At 47.0% G+C, this 15,890-nt stretch overlaps 1 protein-coding gene and 1 pseudogene across 1 annotated transcript; both read right to left on the bottom strand.

The window, feature by feature from the left end:
• Positions 1-274: 274 nt before the first annotated feature.
• LOC119361043 lies at positions 275-10,775 on the bottom strand (annotated as a pseudogene).
• A 2,117-nt stretch (positions 10,776-12,892) lies between these two features.
• Positions 12,893-15,644, bottom strand: LOC119368100 (SUMO-conjugating enzyme SCE1-like). Its single transcript, XM_037633448.1, has 5 exons — positions 15,443-15,644; positions 15,246-15,329; positions 13,503-13,649; positions 13,294-13,407; positions 12,893-13,185 (listed from the first exon to the last, which is right to left on the bottom strand). The coding sequence occupies exons 1-5, from the start codon at positions 15,512-15,514 to the stop codon at positions 13,123-13,125; spliced, it is 480 nt and encodes a 159-aa protein (XP_037489345.1). The 5' UTR covers positions 15,515-15,644; the 3' UTR covers positions 12,893-13,122.
• Between the last annotated feature and the right edge of the window lie 246 nt (positions 15,645-15,890).

The raw sequence follows: 15,890 nt of genomic DNA, 5'->3' as shown, positions 1-15,890 counted from the left end.
TCTATACAATTGAATAAGTGTGAAACAAAAAATGCGTGGGCTGAAAAATGGTAAAATACGCAATGCCAGTTTCAGTAGCAACTACATGGCAGATTCAGTGCAGGTTGCATGGCAGATTTAGTAGCAACTACACGACAATTTTAGTTGTGCATACATGGCATTTTTTCAAATTTCTGTTGTCCACCAACATTCACTCTCACATTTTTTAAACCTTGATCATCTATCCGTTACAAAATTGTCATCAACATCCATGTTACAATCCTGCGCAATTGCTTTATGGATTGCCCGCCCCTTTCTTTGCCTTCTTGTGCTTTGCTTCAATTTCCAACCCCGATTTGTACCGTATCTCTTTCGGTCGGCCTTTTGTGACGGAATGGGGTGGATTCCTGACTTGAGTCTGCGTGCTTGCTGTTCCAGAACCTACCTCCGAGTTTTCAGAGGATGGACCCGTGGACGAAAGCACACTTGAGGTGCGGGGGAACCGATGCAAGGCTTCTTCAGCCTTTCTCTTCTTGATCTCATCAAGCTCTCTTTTCAGGGCCTTCCTGTGCTTTTTTGCCACCCTGGCTGTCTCATCACTTTTGCATGCTTCATCTATTAGCTCAGCATAGTTCCTTGACAATACAATGTGCCTAATGAACTCCATGGTTTCCTCTGGTCTCTCATCATGTACAGCCAAAATTGTAGTTGATGTTTGTGGCCCCAATGCATCATGAGCGTCCCAAGTCCACCACCGTCGTATGAAATGGCGGGGCAATTGCGTGACCGCGTACATGTCCATTACTTTGAGTATGTGGCAGCACACAATCCCGTCTCATTCGTATTTGCAGCATTGACAATAGTATTCACCTTCGGTTATTGAGGCCTTAACAAAGTAGTTTCGTCCCTTGTCCGAGTCTTCAGGTTCTGAATCGGACATGCCCATGAGAGTACACACCTTGAAGGTTTGTTCATCAACCTCGTAATCTGTGTACATGCTGGCCTGCTTTATTTCTTCCTGGAATCTGCATGTTTTGTGCTCGTTAAATTAATATATCCTTTTTAGCACATTTTGTTGATGTAGGTCACCACATAGCAAACGTATTGAAATCAAAGATGGCAAAGAAAGCTTTTATTTTCCACACAACTTATTTGTAATGATTGTTTTCCACATGGAAACTGCAGAGTATTAACATGGCAAATGCAGTTTCTTTCGCATGGCAAATGTAGTTTAGTTCACATGGCAACTGCAGTTAGTTCACATGGAAATTGCATTGTATTTCACATGGCAACTGCAGTTTATTTCACATGGCAACTAGTGTCTTTCACACAATCAGCATGTCAAAAGATGGCAACAACTTTAATGGTACTACAACTGAATCATGCTGCTCTCAATGCATTTGCCATGTGAAAATAAAGCTTGCATCATACATGGCAATTAAACTACATCCCACATGGCACCCACAGCACATTCAAAGTGGTAGTTATACTTTGTTTCACAACAAGCAACAGCTAATATTTGTTTTTGCAACTACATAGTTTTTTTATTTTTGTTTTGCATTCATGTGTTGACTACAAATGTCAGCTTCAAATCACCAGATATGGCAAACATATTTATTTACTTTTGTTTAATCATTTTTCAATGTTGAATGTACATGGCAAATAAGATCGTAAGATCAATCGCTTACTTGTTAAACATCTTGCTGGTGTATATCTTGCTCATATGCCTCTCCATCGGTAAGTATGTTAGCAATTTAGGCTGCTTGAGTGCGGTATTTGCTTCTTGATGTAGCTCAGATCCCAGTATTTTTTGTTGCAAAGCTAAATACTGCTTGGAAAACTGCAGCAATGAGTTTCCAGGGCTCACGTAACACTTCAAAACAGCATTGAACCCTTCGCTGCGTTGTGTAGTCTGCAGAAATGGGAAGAAGCACTGCATGAAGTAGGCCGGCACCCAGTACATTCGCTTCTCCCACAAGCTTTTTAGTGTCTCGTTGTCTTGGACTTGGTGCGTTTCAATCATAGTCGTCCAGCTCCGTTCAAACTCCTCCACCGTCAAGTTGTGGTCCACACACAACTCGAATGCCTTCTACAGCTCTAGACGGTCAGCGAAGAATGGTCCTAGCGTCTCTTCAGCCTTCTTAATAATATGCCACTTGTAGTGCCTGTGCACTGCCAATGGAAAGACCTCCTCTATGCCTGCGTGCATGCTAAAATCCTGGTCCGTTATTATGTTCATCGGATCTAGTCCATCCATGCACTCCAAGAAGGTTTTGAACAACCAAGTGTAACCATCGGTATCTTCGTTCCGAACAAGATCGCAACCGAACTGCAAGGACTGATTGTGGTTGTTTATTCCTATGAATGGAGCACATGGCATCTTGTACATATTCGTGAGATATGTTGTGTCGAACAATATGCAATCACGGAAATGTTTGTAGGCTCTTCTTGCAGCACCATCCACCCAATACATGTTTCTGACACGGTCCTCATCATCCAACCTTATCCTGTAGAAGAAATCGCTATCTGCTTTTGCTTTCTCTTTGAAGTAGGCTATCGTGGCTTCTCTATCAGCCAACCTGCTCTCTCTATGGTACTTTGCCTTTAGGTTTTTGACGTCTGCTGGTATGTAGGGCATGCTACTCAGGCTCCCATCTTCGTTGTGCATCAGTGACAGTATTTGGACCATTCTTAATGGACCAATGTTAATCATGTAGCAACCTTATGAATTTCTTCTCGATGGGACTAAATCCTCTGTGGGCGCTCAGAAATTTTACTAGGTTAAACTTCTTTATGAGGTCGTGGTTGTGTTCTTCGAAATATTCGGTGACCACCCACCATGCTCCATTTGTGTTTAGCTTCAACCGGATAGGGCATCCCATTTTGAGAATGATACCTCTCTTTCGTTCCGGCATGACAAGCACAACACCTTTTCCTTTCTTGTTCTTCCGTGCCTTGTAGCACCTTATCTCACCTCTGTTGTACTCGTTAGTTTTTTAATTTTCCTATGGTATTCTGTGTTCACCGCAAATCCATGGAACATCGCATATCTCCGGTAGTACTCCTTGGCATCTTCAAAAGTATCAAATCTCTGTCCAAGATATGGTGGTTGAGGTATCATGATTTCTGATTGTCCATCTTCTTCTTCCCCTTGCGCTTCGTCATCAATTTCAGCATTTACTTCAATAATGGTGGTTATTTCATCTGCTTGAGTGTTGCTTGTGCTGGTGTGCAGAGGCATGCTTGTCGGCATTGCTGCAATGATTGCCATTTCTGACACTGATTCCGCATTGTTTGTGGCAGCATCGGTGACTTGCTCGTGGAATGCTCCTTTTGTGTGCTCTAAGGTTCCCACAGCAGATGTTCCTTTGCCAGTGTTGATTGTAGTTGAAGCTCCTGCAAAAAAATCAGGTACGTGTGTAAGCAGTATTGCTTGAATGGCAACTGCATCTGATTTTGTTCATGGCAACTGCATCTGAAACATTGTACACAACTGCAGCTGTATAACTTTACATGTATAAAGTGTTGGAATGTGCATCTTTGAAATCATGGCAACTGGAACCTATCATTTTTTTTGGCATGATATCATTCATATATATGCAATTCTTGAGCATCTGCATTTTGCCATGCAGGGCAACTGCAGTTCTCTAGCCATGGCAGCTGTAGTTGACCTAATATGGCAGTTGCAGTTGCCAGGTCATGGCAACCAACATCTCAACATCAAAACTTGCATTCTAGATATGATCCTACATGGCAAATGCAGATAATCACAAATGGCAAATACAGATAATCAAAAATAGCAAATACACACAGACCAGATGATCATAGATTACTAATGGTCATATTCACTTGGTGGCATTTTGCCACCCCCGCCATGACAAATGAACCGTTCCTAATGTTTTTGCACAAAGCAAATGCATGATGTTTTCTTGGTTCAGATATTTTACCTTGACGTGCCACATGTGATAATTGAAGTTGGTGTGACACTTCAATTTGGTGCGCTGTATCTGCATTACCGACGGCCTGCAATGGTGAAGCTTGCCACAAGACATTTGCTGGTGTGGTTGCATCATAATAACCTACGATCATGTGGAAGTTAACTTTGAAATCATGTCATACATAGTCCACCTAGGAAGGCAACTACAATTGACAAGGATTGACCAACTGTTTTGGGTCAGGCATGGCAACTGTAGCTTTTTAAAACATGGCATATGTAGTTATTCAATCATGGCAACTGTAGTTGTTTAGACATGGTAACTGCAGTTGTTTAGACATGGCAAATGTAGTTGTTGAGACATGGAAACTACCCACACATTTGTCTACATTTGGCAAATACAGCTGTGTATGCTTGTCATTTGCACTTTGCATCATTTTCTTCATTTCTAACTACAAATTTGAGTTGCCATCTTTTTCTTCATTTTATCGTCACACCATGCAAGCACCAATGTCATCTAGTTTCCTTTCTTGATACACTATTCGCAAAATTAGTTTCATATGTCTCACCTCCGTAAGACGTTGATGGCAGGTATCCGATTGCCACTTGTCGCCACGTGCTGCATGATGGTCCTGTGTTTTTGCAAAATACTCGCAAGTCTTGCCATCCTTTGCAAGTTATATTCGCCACATGGATATGCTATTTTTTTATTTCATTACCTTGATTTGCCACATTTTCTACATGAAGTTGGTTTCCTGTATATATATCATCGATATTCCCTCGTGTTCCAACTTGCCACGATACCCCTGCCTGTGTGTTCATGTTATAAGAACCTGCAAACAACGTCATAGTACTACATAAGTAGAATACCATTTTGAAGTCCACAAACATGTCAACTGTCCTTTTTTGATCATGCATCGTACCTAAGCTTGTGTATTGGTCTAGTAGTGGCAGTAATGGTCATGTAGAAATGAGTTGACTGTACTCTGTTGCATCCCAAAACGACGCTTGCGGCCTTCCAGAAAACCAAGGATCAGCCATGTCTTCGTGAATCATTTTTCTCTGCTTTTCACACTGTGTTTTCGGTCACTGCACGAATAAGAACGCATCATTACTCGGTTTTTTGAATTCCATTTGTTTGATATTTGCACATAAAAGGAAACATGGCAATCTTATCACATTTATGTCGTAAACAACTATTAAAGCATGGCAAGTAGGAATCATCGTAGGCATGCATTTTTTCATACGATAGGGCATGCATGTTCATCCTCTTTCTACAATATGGATGGCAACTACTTTGTTGAACCGATGGTAACTGACAATATAATATGATGGCAACTGACGACATAGATAGGTGGCAAGTGACGACATAGGTAGGTGGCAAATATTTTTTCACTTCATATGACCTGCCCCAAATTGCTCTGTGTCTTCCCTGTTCTTAGTGAATCTCAAACATCCTTTTCCAAACTCCCGCTGATAGCATCTGGAACCTAATTTCTTATATCAGATCCATGATAGAACATGGCAAATTTGCGATCGTTGGAGGGCAGAGGAGAATAAACAGGAGCGGCCGGAACTGTGGATCCGGTCGCCATCTACATGGGCAATCTATTGCGGGGTGGGGGGAGTGGGGTGGGATTTGGGGAAGGAGGAGGAGACAGGTTTTCTGACCTGTGAGCTTGTTGCCGTCTTTTTCCGTCGATGGGGGGTGTGGGCGCTAGGGATCTGATCTGGTTGCCATGGCAACTAGAGAAGGAAGCCGACGGAGGTATGGGAAGATCTGCTGATGCAGAGGTTGCAGACAACGACGGGCAGTGGCAATTTGGATCGAACGCGAGGGTTCGGCCGATGGGTGCGCGAGGTTGTGCGGGCAGCGGGTTCGCTCGCCCGGACGTGCGGGCGATCCGCCACTCACCAGACGTGCGGGCTGCGGATGGGAGCGCCCGGACGCCGTCGTGCGGGCTGATTCGTGTCTATGCCACACGGGGCGTGCGGCACCCCCTGAATGTCACACGTGTGGTGGTTATCCGCGTCTTTTTTTAACTGTGTTGAATCTGCTGATGGTGCTGAAATACACCACTGAATGCGTGAAAACACTTTCTGACTCTTCTGCACTTGCCTTGATGTCACCACTCTGGAGCCGTCCGGTTACGCCGCCCTTGGTTGATCTGACGACCCCCATTCCTAGGCGCCGAGAAAGGAAAACATGTCAGATCGACTCAAGTGGATGCTGGCCCTCCCTGGCCGTGGAAGCATCACATCTATCCATGGAGAAAAAGGCTGTGTAGTTTTAATTAGCAGGGAAAGTACCACTACTATAATGGTCGAAACGGACGAGCCTTATGTATAGGCAACATCGAACCCAACTTGGCCGCCGCAACAGGGCCCGGGGCAGCGCAAGCGAAGCAACGGCAACTGGCCATCGCCCAGCTCCATCGAGTGGCCTCTGCCGCCGGTGAGCTGGTACACACACACACAACCAACACACAAGTGTCGCGCGAGCTTCGAGCAGTCCCCGTCAGTGTACGGTTCGAGCATTAAAGGTGTGGACCCAGAGAAAACCACACAGCCTTTGCTTGTATTCGGACGACGTAGTGTGCCGTCACGTTACTCACGTAGAGTACGTTTCTCATCAAGCACGCGCCTGCTTGTATTCGACCGTCGGCTGCTTCCTGGACCGTGGCCGCGACTGCGAGTGATAATATTCTTCCCGCCCAAACGCAGCCGCCATGGTGACGCCGCATGCACACCGGAGACTGGAAAGTGGAGCGGAGCATCTTGTGGCGGGCATCGCTGGATTCGTCGACGCCTAGTCCGGTTAATCAAAAGTGGAATGGAACCTGGAAAAGAAGAAGCGAAGGGGGGCGGAAGCGACGAGGCTCGAATCGGGCAGGTCGCAGGAGGGTCCAATGGAAGACTCGTTTCCATTGGCAGAACAAGTACCGGTAGGAATTAGGAATTGGTCCAGTGAGAGTGATCTGGACACGGGAAGGATATTCTACCGTTCGTCGACGGCGTCAACCAGCCATTTGATCGAGAAGCTCGAATAACTATTCCTAGACGGCCGGTGCTTTGGAAAGAGTCTCTCCCTAGTACGTACTACTCGTAAATTTCTGCTTCGGTTTCGAAAAGAAAAAAAAACCTGCTTAGTAGCTTGCTCACAGACGATTCTCTCCTCCGATTTCGTCGGAAGCTGTCTTCCCCTCGTCTAAAACAGTACTACTCCGTATAGTGCAGCCACTAGTTGGTAGGCTCCACCACTATGCAATGTTCCTTTTACATTTGCAAGATGGCCCACGGGAGATGATAAGGCAGGACTGACATAGTAATATGTTTGACAAGTTGCACGGATGGCCCAAATCACACAGACCAGCCAGGCCAATACCTGAGCAGAAATAGACCTAAGAAAAGGGGGTGCAAACTTTACTACAGCCATGCTACCACCTCACACCTGAAATGAACGGAGAAAAGGTCCTCCTGGTAAATCTAACGAACATAAGTCTGGGATCTATGTTCTGGTTTCCTGGAAATAGCATGCTAATGATGAGGCGAAGCGATCAAGGTCTCGCTTAGCGTGGAGCTGTTTGGCAGGAATTAGCTTATACAAAAGGTGCCCAGAAGATGATCCCATGCACACTCTTCAGGAAATGCCTCGCAGAATTTGGAAACTTGGAAAGGCACCACCCAGTACCCCCTTGCCTTATTTCCAGTAGCTACCTTAAAGATTCTCACCAGAACTCAAGCAAAAAAGAAGAGTATCTGCCAGGATTGTGCTTTCATAGTTTCATACACAACAATCAAGTAGGAGTATGTGGTTAAGCTCAAAGTAAGTTATACCGGCAGCTAATAATGCCGTAAACTCATTAGTTCTGATCAATTTAGCACGTCGCAGGTCAAGCAGTAGGCCTTCCCACTCCTCTGCCCCTTTCAGAAGAAGAAAAGAGAAAAACAAGGTTAAATTCAGACGTCCTGTTTTGCATTGATTGGCTGGTAGATTCATTTCCTATGCAATATCTCGGACCATACTTCGCTCTTACCCTGAACTGCAAAGAGAAGAGGGCAGCCCGTGTCCACACACTGAGATGCACCAGCACATGCGCGCTTGCGTGCCCCCGCAACTTGCGCCCGGACGGACAGCTCCCGTCCGTGAGGCCAACTCCACCGCGCGCCCCCAAACGGACGTCTGTTCAGGGCCGGTCTTGAGATTTTGGGGGCCCGGGGCGAAACAAAAACTCGGGGCCCCTTATATAATATAGAAAAAAATTCTCTAAAAAATATAATATAGAAAAATTATTATAACAATAATAGTAGATATGTGATTTATAACTCGCTTTCGCTCATATAGTTGCCACCGCAACTTGATCTCTTGTGAGGTCTATAATTAGCATGTAGTACAGACGTCGCGTTATATTTCGATTTTAATTATTATACCCAAATATAAAACGGTATGAACAGATTCTTAGACAAACCCAAAAAGAATATTTTATAGATGGAATGACGGAAGATATGCATCGTGTATAGAAAACTACATTAGTTAGTTAGCAGTATAAATGAGAAGCGGTGATATGATGTACCTAAGATCGGTTGGATTGGATCAGCGTGGGTGATCCGACGACGGGCGCTCGACGATGACGGAAAGTGGACTGGTGCCTGGCTCTGGCGGGAGGCGCTCAAGTGTGCATTCATTTCCGGCGATCGGGGCCCAGAACAGGATCGCCTCGGCCTTGAGCAACCTATCGATTCAGTGTTCGCTGCCGGCGAGAGAAACACGAAGAGCGAGATCAGGGTTTGGGATATGGAATAAAGATCTAAATTTGGAAGGGTGAATAGAGTACGTCTGTATATGACGACGTACACCTACAGAACTACTAGTTGGGGAGAATATCCATGGTATAGAAGAAGGAAAGCTGCGTTTGCACGCGTGACTTGTGTGCGAGATTGAAGGAAATTAGGCCGCTGATTCTGCGCGATCCCTGCGTCCCTGGCATTGGTGCCTCGCTGGGCAAGGGCCCTTGCCTACGTGCGTGCCTCGAGGGGCCCCTTGACCATCGGGGGCCCGGGGCGGTCGCCCCCCCCTGCCCCCCCTCAGGGCCGGCCCTGCGTCCGTTTTGTCAGAATTCTGTCCATTTGGACAGGGGGATGGGATCGTGTCCGGGTCTGTCCTGGGATGCGGTGGCCGTGCGTCCAGCGCGCGGCCGCATCCTTTACCCCATTCTGTCCGCGTCCATTTTAAATAAAAAGAGAAACGTTTCAAATGCCAAGCCCCTACGGCCCTAGTTCAGCACGCAAGCCGGCAACAAAGCCAGCGGCCGGCAACACAGCCAGCCTCCAAAATGAATGGTTGTCCTCGCCAGCAGCCAGCGGCCGGCAACACAGCCGGCCTTCAAAATGAATGTTTTTCTCGCCGGCACACGGCCAGCGGCCCAGCGGGCGGCGGCACCCATGCCAGCCTCCAAAAAAGAACGGCCACGGCCGATCGGACGACCTAGTTCAGGCCGTCGGCGTCGAGCATCTCCTTCTGCCTGGCCTCGAACCAGGCCCTCGTCTTCTCGCTCATCTTCGACAAGTCCACGCTCATGATCGCGAGGGCCACCTCCTTCGCTTTGGTGGCGGCATTGGTGGCCTCGATGTCGAGCTGCCTTTGCCTGGCCTTGACGTTCTCGGCCTCGATGTCGAGCTGCCTTTGCCGGGCCGCCTCCTCCATGTCGAGCTGCCTCTGCCGGGCCGCTTCCTCCATCTCAAGCTTCCTTCTCTTGGCCGCCTCCTCCATCTCAAGCTTCTTCATTTGAAGCTCTAGGTATTGCTTCATTTGCTCGTCTTTGCTTTGCCGCTTCTTCTCGTCCCTCACATCCTTTTGCGACATCATGCCATGCAAAGTGTCATGCAATGCCATGGATGAGGCATCACGAATGTCATCAACCTTGGAGTTGGTCTTGCCCTCGGCCTCTTCAACGCCTCGCCATCTACACCTCCGGCGAACTTGGCCGTCTTCAGGCCTCTCTTCCTTTGAAGTTTACGGTATTGATCCTTGAACTTAGGGTAATTGTTGATCATAGTCCAACAATGTGTAAGAGTGAACGGCTTGTCATTGTGCCGGGCCTTGAATGCCTCCAAAGATTAAAATGCCTACACCGTATGAACAACAAGTGACCATGCAAACATGTACAAGGCCGAAGTGTCATGGCTGTAGCAAGGAAAGGGCAAAAGAAGGAGAGCATACCATGTCTCCAACGCCGGTACCACTCACGGGCCGTGCTTGAACGCTCTCAAATGCGGTTTGATACTTGTTGCACTCTTGTTGGATGAACAACCATCTCTTTTGAATCGAGCCGCCGCCGCGGTTGCTTTCAAATTGGTAGGGCTCAAACAACTTCCTTTCATGGAATATTTTGTGGACTCTCGTCCAAAAAACAATACCCTTTTGTTGCGCGCCGGTCCTTGGATCTTGGCTAATCTCCATCCAAGCTTGGCAAATCAACTTGTCCTCATCTTGTGTGTTTGAACCCGTGCGAATGCTCTTCCTCTTCTTTTGTGCTTCCGCTCTTTGTGTCAACTCGTCAATGAACAATGGCTCGCCACTAATGTCAACGTCATTGCTTTCTTCTTCATCACCATCACCTTCGACATAGATGTCATCGTCTTCATGCCACGAGTCACCATGGTCGTAGTCAGCACGGTCATCGGCCTCTTCATCGGCAGTGAACTGGCCGCGGCCATCCTGACTTTGGGTCTCCTTGGGGTCGAAGGTAGGGGCATGGCCACCCTCGTAGATCACTTCCTCCATGAACTGGTCGTAGTAGGGGTCGTCGACCGGTGCCGTTGGGGTTGGCATTCCGTCGAACAAGACGCGGGGGGACGGCATGGTGCCAGTAAACGACGGTCGTGCTTGCTTTCTATGCATCTCGACGGACGGTCGCCCGCCGCTGCTGGACCCAGGGGTGACATTGAGGTCGATGACGGCCGAGGGGCGTGGTGTGGACGGCGCGATCACGTTCACGTCCGGCGACCCCCCGAAACGGGTCTGGCCGTCGTGCCTTGGCGGAGGAAAGCCGGGCGACAAGGGTGTGGTCCGCGACGTCAGCGACTGGCAGTGCGGAGGCCGGGCGGCCGACGACCCTGTCCTCGCAGGACCGACGGCCCCTCCAGAGAAACCGGGAGGGCGACAAATGCCGGCCATGAGAATGGCGTGCGCTTTGCTGACGATGGCCTTCTTCTCCTCAACCTCGGCCTTGTGCCGCACGGCCTTAATCGCAGCGCGCTCGGCGGCTCTCTTGGCCGCGGCGATGTTGGTCTTGGCAACCGCCCTCCGGCTCCTCCTCTTCGCCGATTCCGCGTCCAACTTGGCGATCTCCTCCGACGTGCACTCCGACCGCGGCTTCCTTGACGCCTTGCCCTTCTTCTTCTTGGCCATTCCAGGCCGCTCGACGGCCAGCCCGCCGGAGTTCGGCTGGGCGTCGGCCATGGACGGAAGAGGGAGTGAGACGGGCGGGACGTGGGAGGGTTTGGGGAGGGGGGGATGGCGCCAAAGGGGCCGCGAGGGGGTTTTGCTCTGTGTTACCGACACGCGGGCCAGGGGCGGACAAGCGCGCACGTCCCGCCCGTCCGCGCGCTGTCCGTTTCGCCCCAAAAGCGGCATAAACTTGGACCGTGGATGGGTCGAAAACGGAAACAAAACGGACAAAAGTCTGTTTGCTCCCGCGCGCTGGACCGCCTCGTTTGTCCGTTTTACCCCAAACGGACGGGGCCGGACAGGATAGGATCGCGCGGTGGAGTTGGCCTCATGAACCCGAAGCACGGAACCGAATTGACCCGCAGCAGCACATCAGACAGTGAATTCAATGCATCAGAGGAGTATGTATGTTTTATCTTTCTGTCCTCACGAAATCATTCACTTCTCCTTATCGCTATCGTCCTCCCCTCATCAGGTGCTCTTGTTAATTGACGCAACTAGGGCTGCAAGAAAAGCTCGATGCTCATGAGCCGCTCGAGATCGACTCATTGTTTGGCTCATCTCGAGATTGACTCAATAAGAAATGAGTCGAGTATGAGCACCTTTTTGTAGCTCGATCGAGAAACAAGTTGATCTTGAGCCAACCATGGCTCGCTCGATTTCAGCTCCATAGCTCGATATAATACAATTATATTACATAACCCTGGTATAAATTAAAAGGAAATAGGATGATTTACTATCATATATATGGTGTATGGTTTCTCTTTATTTTATCCACTAGCAAACTAGGGAGCTTAATTAAGCACGGAGAAAAATTAGACCTTAATTTGGTACATGGTTAGCTGCGTGTTAAATATCCTGCTATTTTTGTCAACGTTTGGGAGTAGATCCAACTTTGTTTTCTTCTCTTGGCAATTCATCAAGGATCTCTTGCTATTAGTTACTTGTCTTCATTGAGAGAATACAGCAAACTACCTTGAAAAAGATATATTATCACCGTTTCGATTAAAATAATATTCTATAATAGTTTCTGATGTTGTGTTGTGGCCAATCTTGTTTGAAAATTGCCTTCGATTGTTAAAAATATCATCTTATTTAGCTTGAAACTAGCTCGAGATCGACTCGAGATCGTTACAAGCTGAGCATGAGCCACTTTCTAGCGCTCGATCTTGAGCTTCACCCAGTTTGAGCTCGCTCGAATTTTAGTATGAGTTGAGTTGAGCTTAATCCAACTCGCTTAAACTCGACTCGTTTGCAGCCCTAGACGCAACACAGCAGGCAGGCTGGACACAGCAGCGAGAGGCTATTTTTACTTCCCGGGCTTTATGGGTCGACATCGAGTTCGGAAGCCTCTGTATCTCTCCTTTGGGGAAAACCCAGATGCGGATTTTAACCAGGAAGAGCAGCGTGGTAGTAAACTCGCGCCTAACTTCAATCATTTGGGCTGATGCGCCCATCTTTCTTGCATGAATAATGGCAAGGTAGGAGGAATCACTTGGAAGAAAAGGACGTCTCTTTTCATCACAAAGTAAAAAAGGGTCAGCAAAGCTCACCCAAACTACATTGAGATAAGCTACCGAGGCCCGGAACAATTCCTAGCGAAGATGTACTCAAAAGTGCAGTTCAGCAGTTCCAACAGATACACTACCATTGCGCTAACTACGCCCCATCGCAGCGCAGTTCTGGACTTCAGTTCCACCAAAATGCATATACTGATATTATGCAAGTACTAAAGCCTAGCCGACGCAAGTTCACTTAGCTACATGCGTGAAGGGTAGCGCTTGGCCTGCTCACGGACTTTGTTCCTGTACTCTGGCATGTCCTGCAAATGCAGACACAAACAAACAGGGCGTGTTAAGAGAGCACAGCTGTATTAAAACTAAAGGAGACGTGCAATCAAGTTATGCAAGTTCTAGTTACGGAAGATAACCTTTTTATAGAGTTCATAGCATCGATGCTGTGCGGATGAGTTAGGATTTGGGTCATCAAGCAACTCCTGGATGCCTACCAAAACCTGCTTCACTGTAATTGAAGGTTTCCATGCCTGAAAAGGATGAGGAAAGTCATGAAAGATTAGCGGGGATATTGGCATGGTGCAGACACATGCTGGAAGGAAAGTTTCAGTCAGTCTACACTCACACCACCCAGGATCGATAGGCATACTGCTCCAGAATCGTAGACATTGATATGGAAGAAACCTGCTGGGAACCTGCAGCTAGGAGCGGTGGTTGGGTAATTATCATCAAATTGCATAGTGAGCGGGTAATATCCACCTTCCCAGTCAGTCTGCAGAAAAACAAAGTTAGTGCGGTTAGAAAAGATCAGTTTGCTGAGCTACACGGCATGGACGAGAGGCTCGAGAGCGCACAAATCTGTCGTAAAAGAATATTGTGGTACTACACTATTCACACACAAAGAACTGAAGAAGTATCAGATAAGAATAAGTTACAGACTTACAGTGCTGCATTTTATACACCAAGTGTCTGTTTCGAATTTCATAGGGATCTTAAGGGAAAAGTTCAATTCAGTTCCCACAGGATGGGGATCTATCTTGTCTTTCTCATCGACAAAAGACTCAATGTATGGCTTAATGCACCCATATTCGACAAAGGACCATCAACAATGGTAGTTCAATAGAGGTGAACAGTCCAACATCAATTAGGGTTGTTTGCATGACTAGAATGAAACAGGTCGTAGGCTCGTGGTCATCATTATTGAATTGTGATTTGTGAAGCAGTAAAAGCGGGCATCACAAACAAAGACAGCAGAATATTGAAGTAAATTGTAGCTTACAAGATTTTTGTCGAAATTGTCAGTCTGGCCTTGAGAATAACATTTAAAAATGTTTACAAGAGAGGATTCAATATCTAAAACATGTTTTTGCGAAATGAATATTCGATGTGCCGCTTATTTGGTTTCATCTTCGAGAAGGCGAAAGAAATTAATCAGCAGTGCAACATTCCATATTCAGACTTTGGTATTATCTGGTGATGCTTCTGTCCTGTATGGGGCCCTTGTTACAACCAAACAAGGTCAATCGAAATGCTATGTCCTGATAAGGTGGTCATGCTAAACCTTCAATAAAAGTACTATGCCAACCGAACAGAGACAGGATTGTGCAATCATTTGCTTGATGGGCTTAATGTATGTTATGCACACTTTAACATAAGAAACAGTTAAAATGGTGTCTACATTTACTGACACCTCACATGCATCCTTATATGTTGATCAATTGCCCAACACTATCATAAGCTTAAAATAGTTACTGTCGTATCATCATAATTCGGGTCAGATAAGGGGACACGGACTGGCAAACTGATCCGTAAGACTGTAAAATTAAATCAAGTTTTATCCTGCAAGAAAATAATACAGTAGCAGAGATAAAAAAACAAAAGCATTACAATGAAGCATCAAATTAAGAAAGATGGATCATTGGTTTGGTTCTTTTATGCAAGAGAACAAACTCAGATTCGATTGTATTAGGATATGATATAATATGTTTGCATGACAATGTCCGTTCATGCCCAGCTTTTTCAATAACAATATGCAATGTTCCACTTGCAGTAGTGAAGGGGCCAAGGGTTTTGTGCTACCAACGTCTAATGTTCAGCTAGTCGAAAGAGTTCTGCATATCAAGGATTGCAAAACCCTGCACCTACTGAAAGTCTGAAACCCCTCCTCTGTTAGTAAAGAAGCACAAAGAGGTTCAGAGAAACTCTGAGAAAATCATGGTGAGATTTTTCTCGAGTTTCAATGTGTGACAAAATCAAACCATATAACCACGAGCAGGTTCAGAGAAAATAAATAGGAAGCATAGATTTATTACAATTGCAAACCACGGTACAGCGCGAGTAAAAAAGGACACAGTATCTATTTTCTTACCCCTGGCTTGCCGGGGATGATGCACCGCCAGACCATGAGATTGACGGACCCATCCGGCAGGGTCTCCGGCTTGGCCACGAAGCCCTGAAATAGACAAGAAGCCCCGGTGTCCCCATTACCACTTGCGTAGATCCAGAGAAAAAACAAAGAAAATTGGCCAAAAAAGGAAGTAGCTAGGTCGTGGTGCGGGCGCGCACATGGGGGTGGTTCTTGCGCCACGACTTGCGCTCCTCGGCGAGGCGGCCGCGGGCAATGCCTCCGGACGCCATCCAGGCTCCAATACGAGCGAGCGGTCTGCCTAGGTCGTCGCCGCCGCCGCTTCGTCTTCTTCCAAGGACTCCCGCGGGGTCGCTCGGTGCCGCGGCGCCGTGGACTGTTTTCTACTTTATTAGGTTGTCTCTTTGGTTCGGCTCTCGGTCGGTCGGGGCAAATGGCAATGAATATATGAGCGACTTGCACGCACTGCCGCAACCGAAGAGGCGGACAACCATAACATTAGTTTTTTTCTTTGTACGAAAGGCGACCTAATACAAATTGAACAAAATCTGATGTTAGATTTTTAAGCACAATAAATCTGACGTTATGGCAAATTATGATACCGCGACCATGGTAATTTTCTTAAGTAAACATGGTAAATCCTGGCAA

The sequence above is a fragment of the Triticum dicoccoides genome, chromosome 2B (assembly GCF_002162155.2).
Source record: "Triticum dicoccoides isolate Atlit2015 ecotype Zavitan chromosome 2B, WEW_v2.0, whole genome shotgun sequence".
NCBI classification, from domain to species: Eukaryota; Viridiplantae; Streptophyta; class Magnoliopsida; order Poales; family Poaceae; genus Triticum; species Triticum dicoccoides.
Note: the sequence above shows the minus strand (reverse complement) of the source record. Positions and strands in the feature narration are given on the sequence as shown.

What these genes read in the sequence shown, in the direction of transcription:
- LOC119368100 (XM_037633448.1), bottom strand. Translation starts at nt 15,514, where the DNA reads ATGGCGTCCGGAGGCATTGCCCGCGGCCGCCTCGCCGAGGAGCGCAAG. An exon ending in GGCGCAAGAACCACCCCCAT is followed by an intron (nt 15,330 to 15,442) that starts GTGCGCGCCCGC and finishes TGTCTATTTCAG; the next exon opens with GGCTTCGTGGCCAAGCCGGA. An exon ending in GCTATGAACTCTATAAAAAG is followed by an intron (nt 13,186 to 13,293) that starts GTTATCTTCCGT and finishes CTGCATTTGCAG; the next exon opens with GACATGCCAGAGTACAGGAA.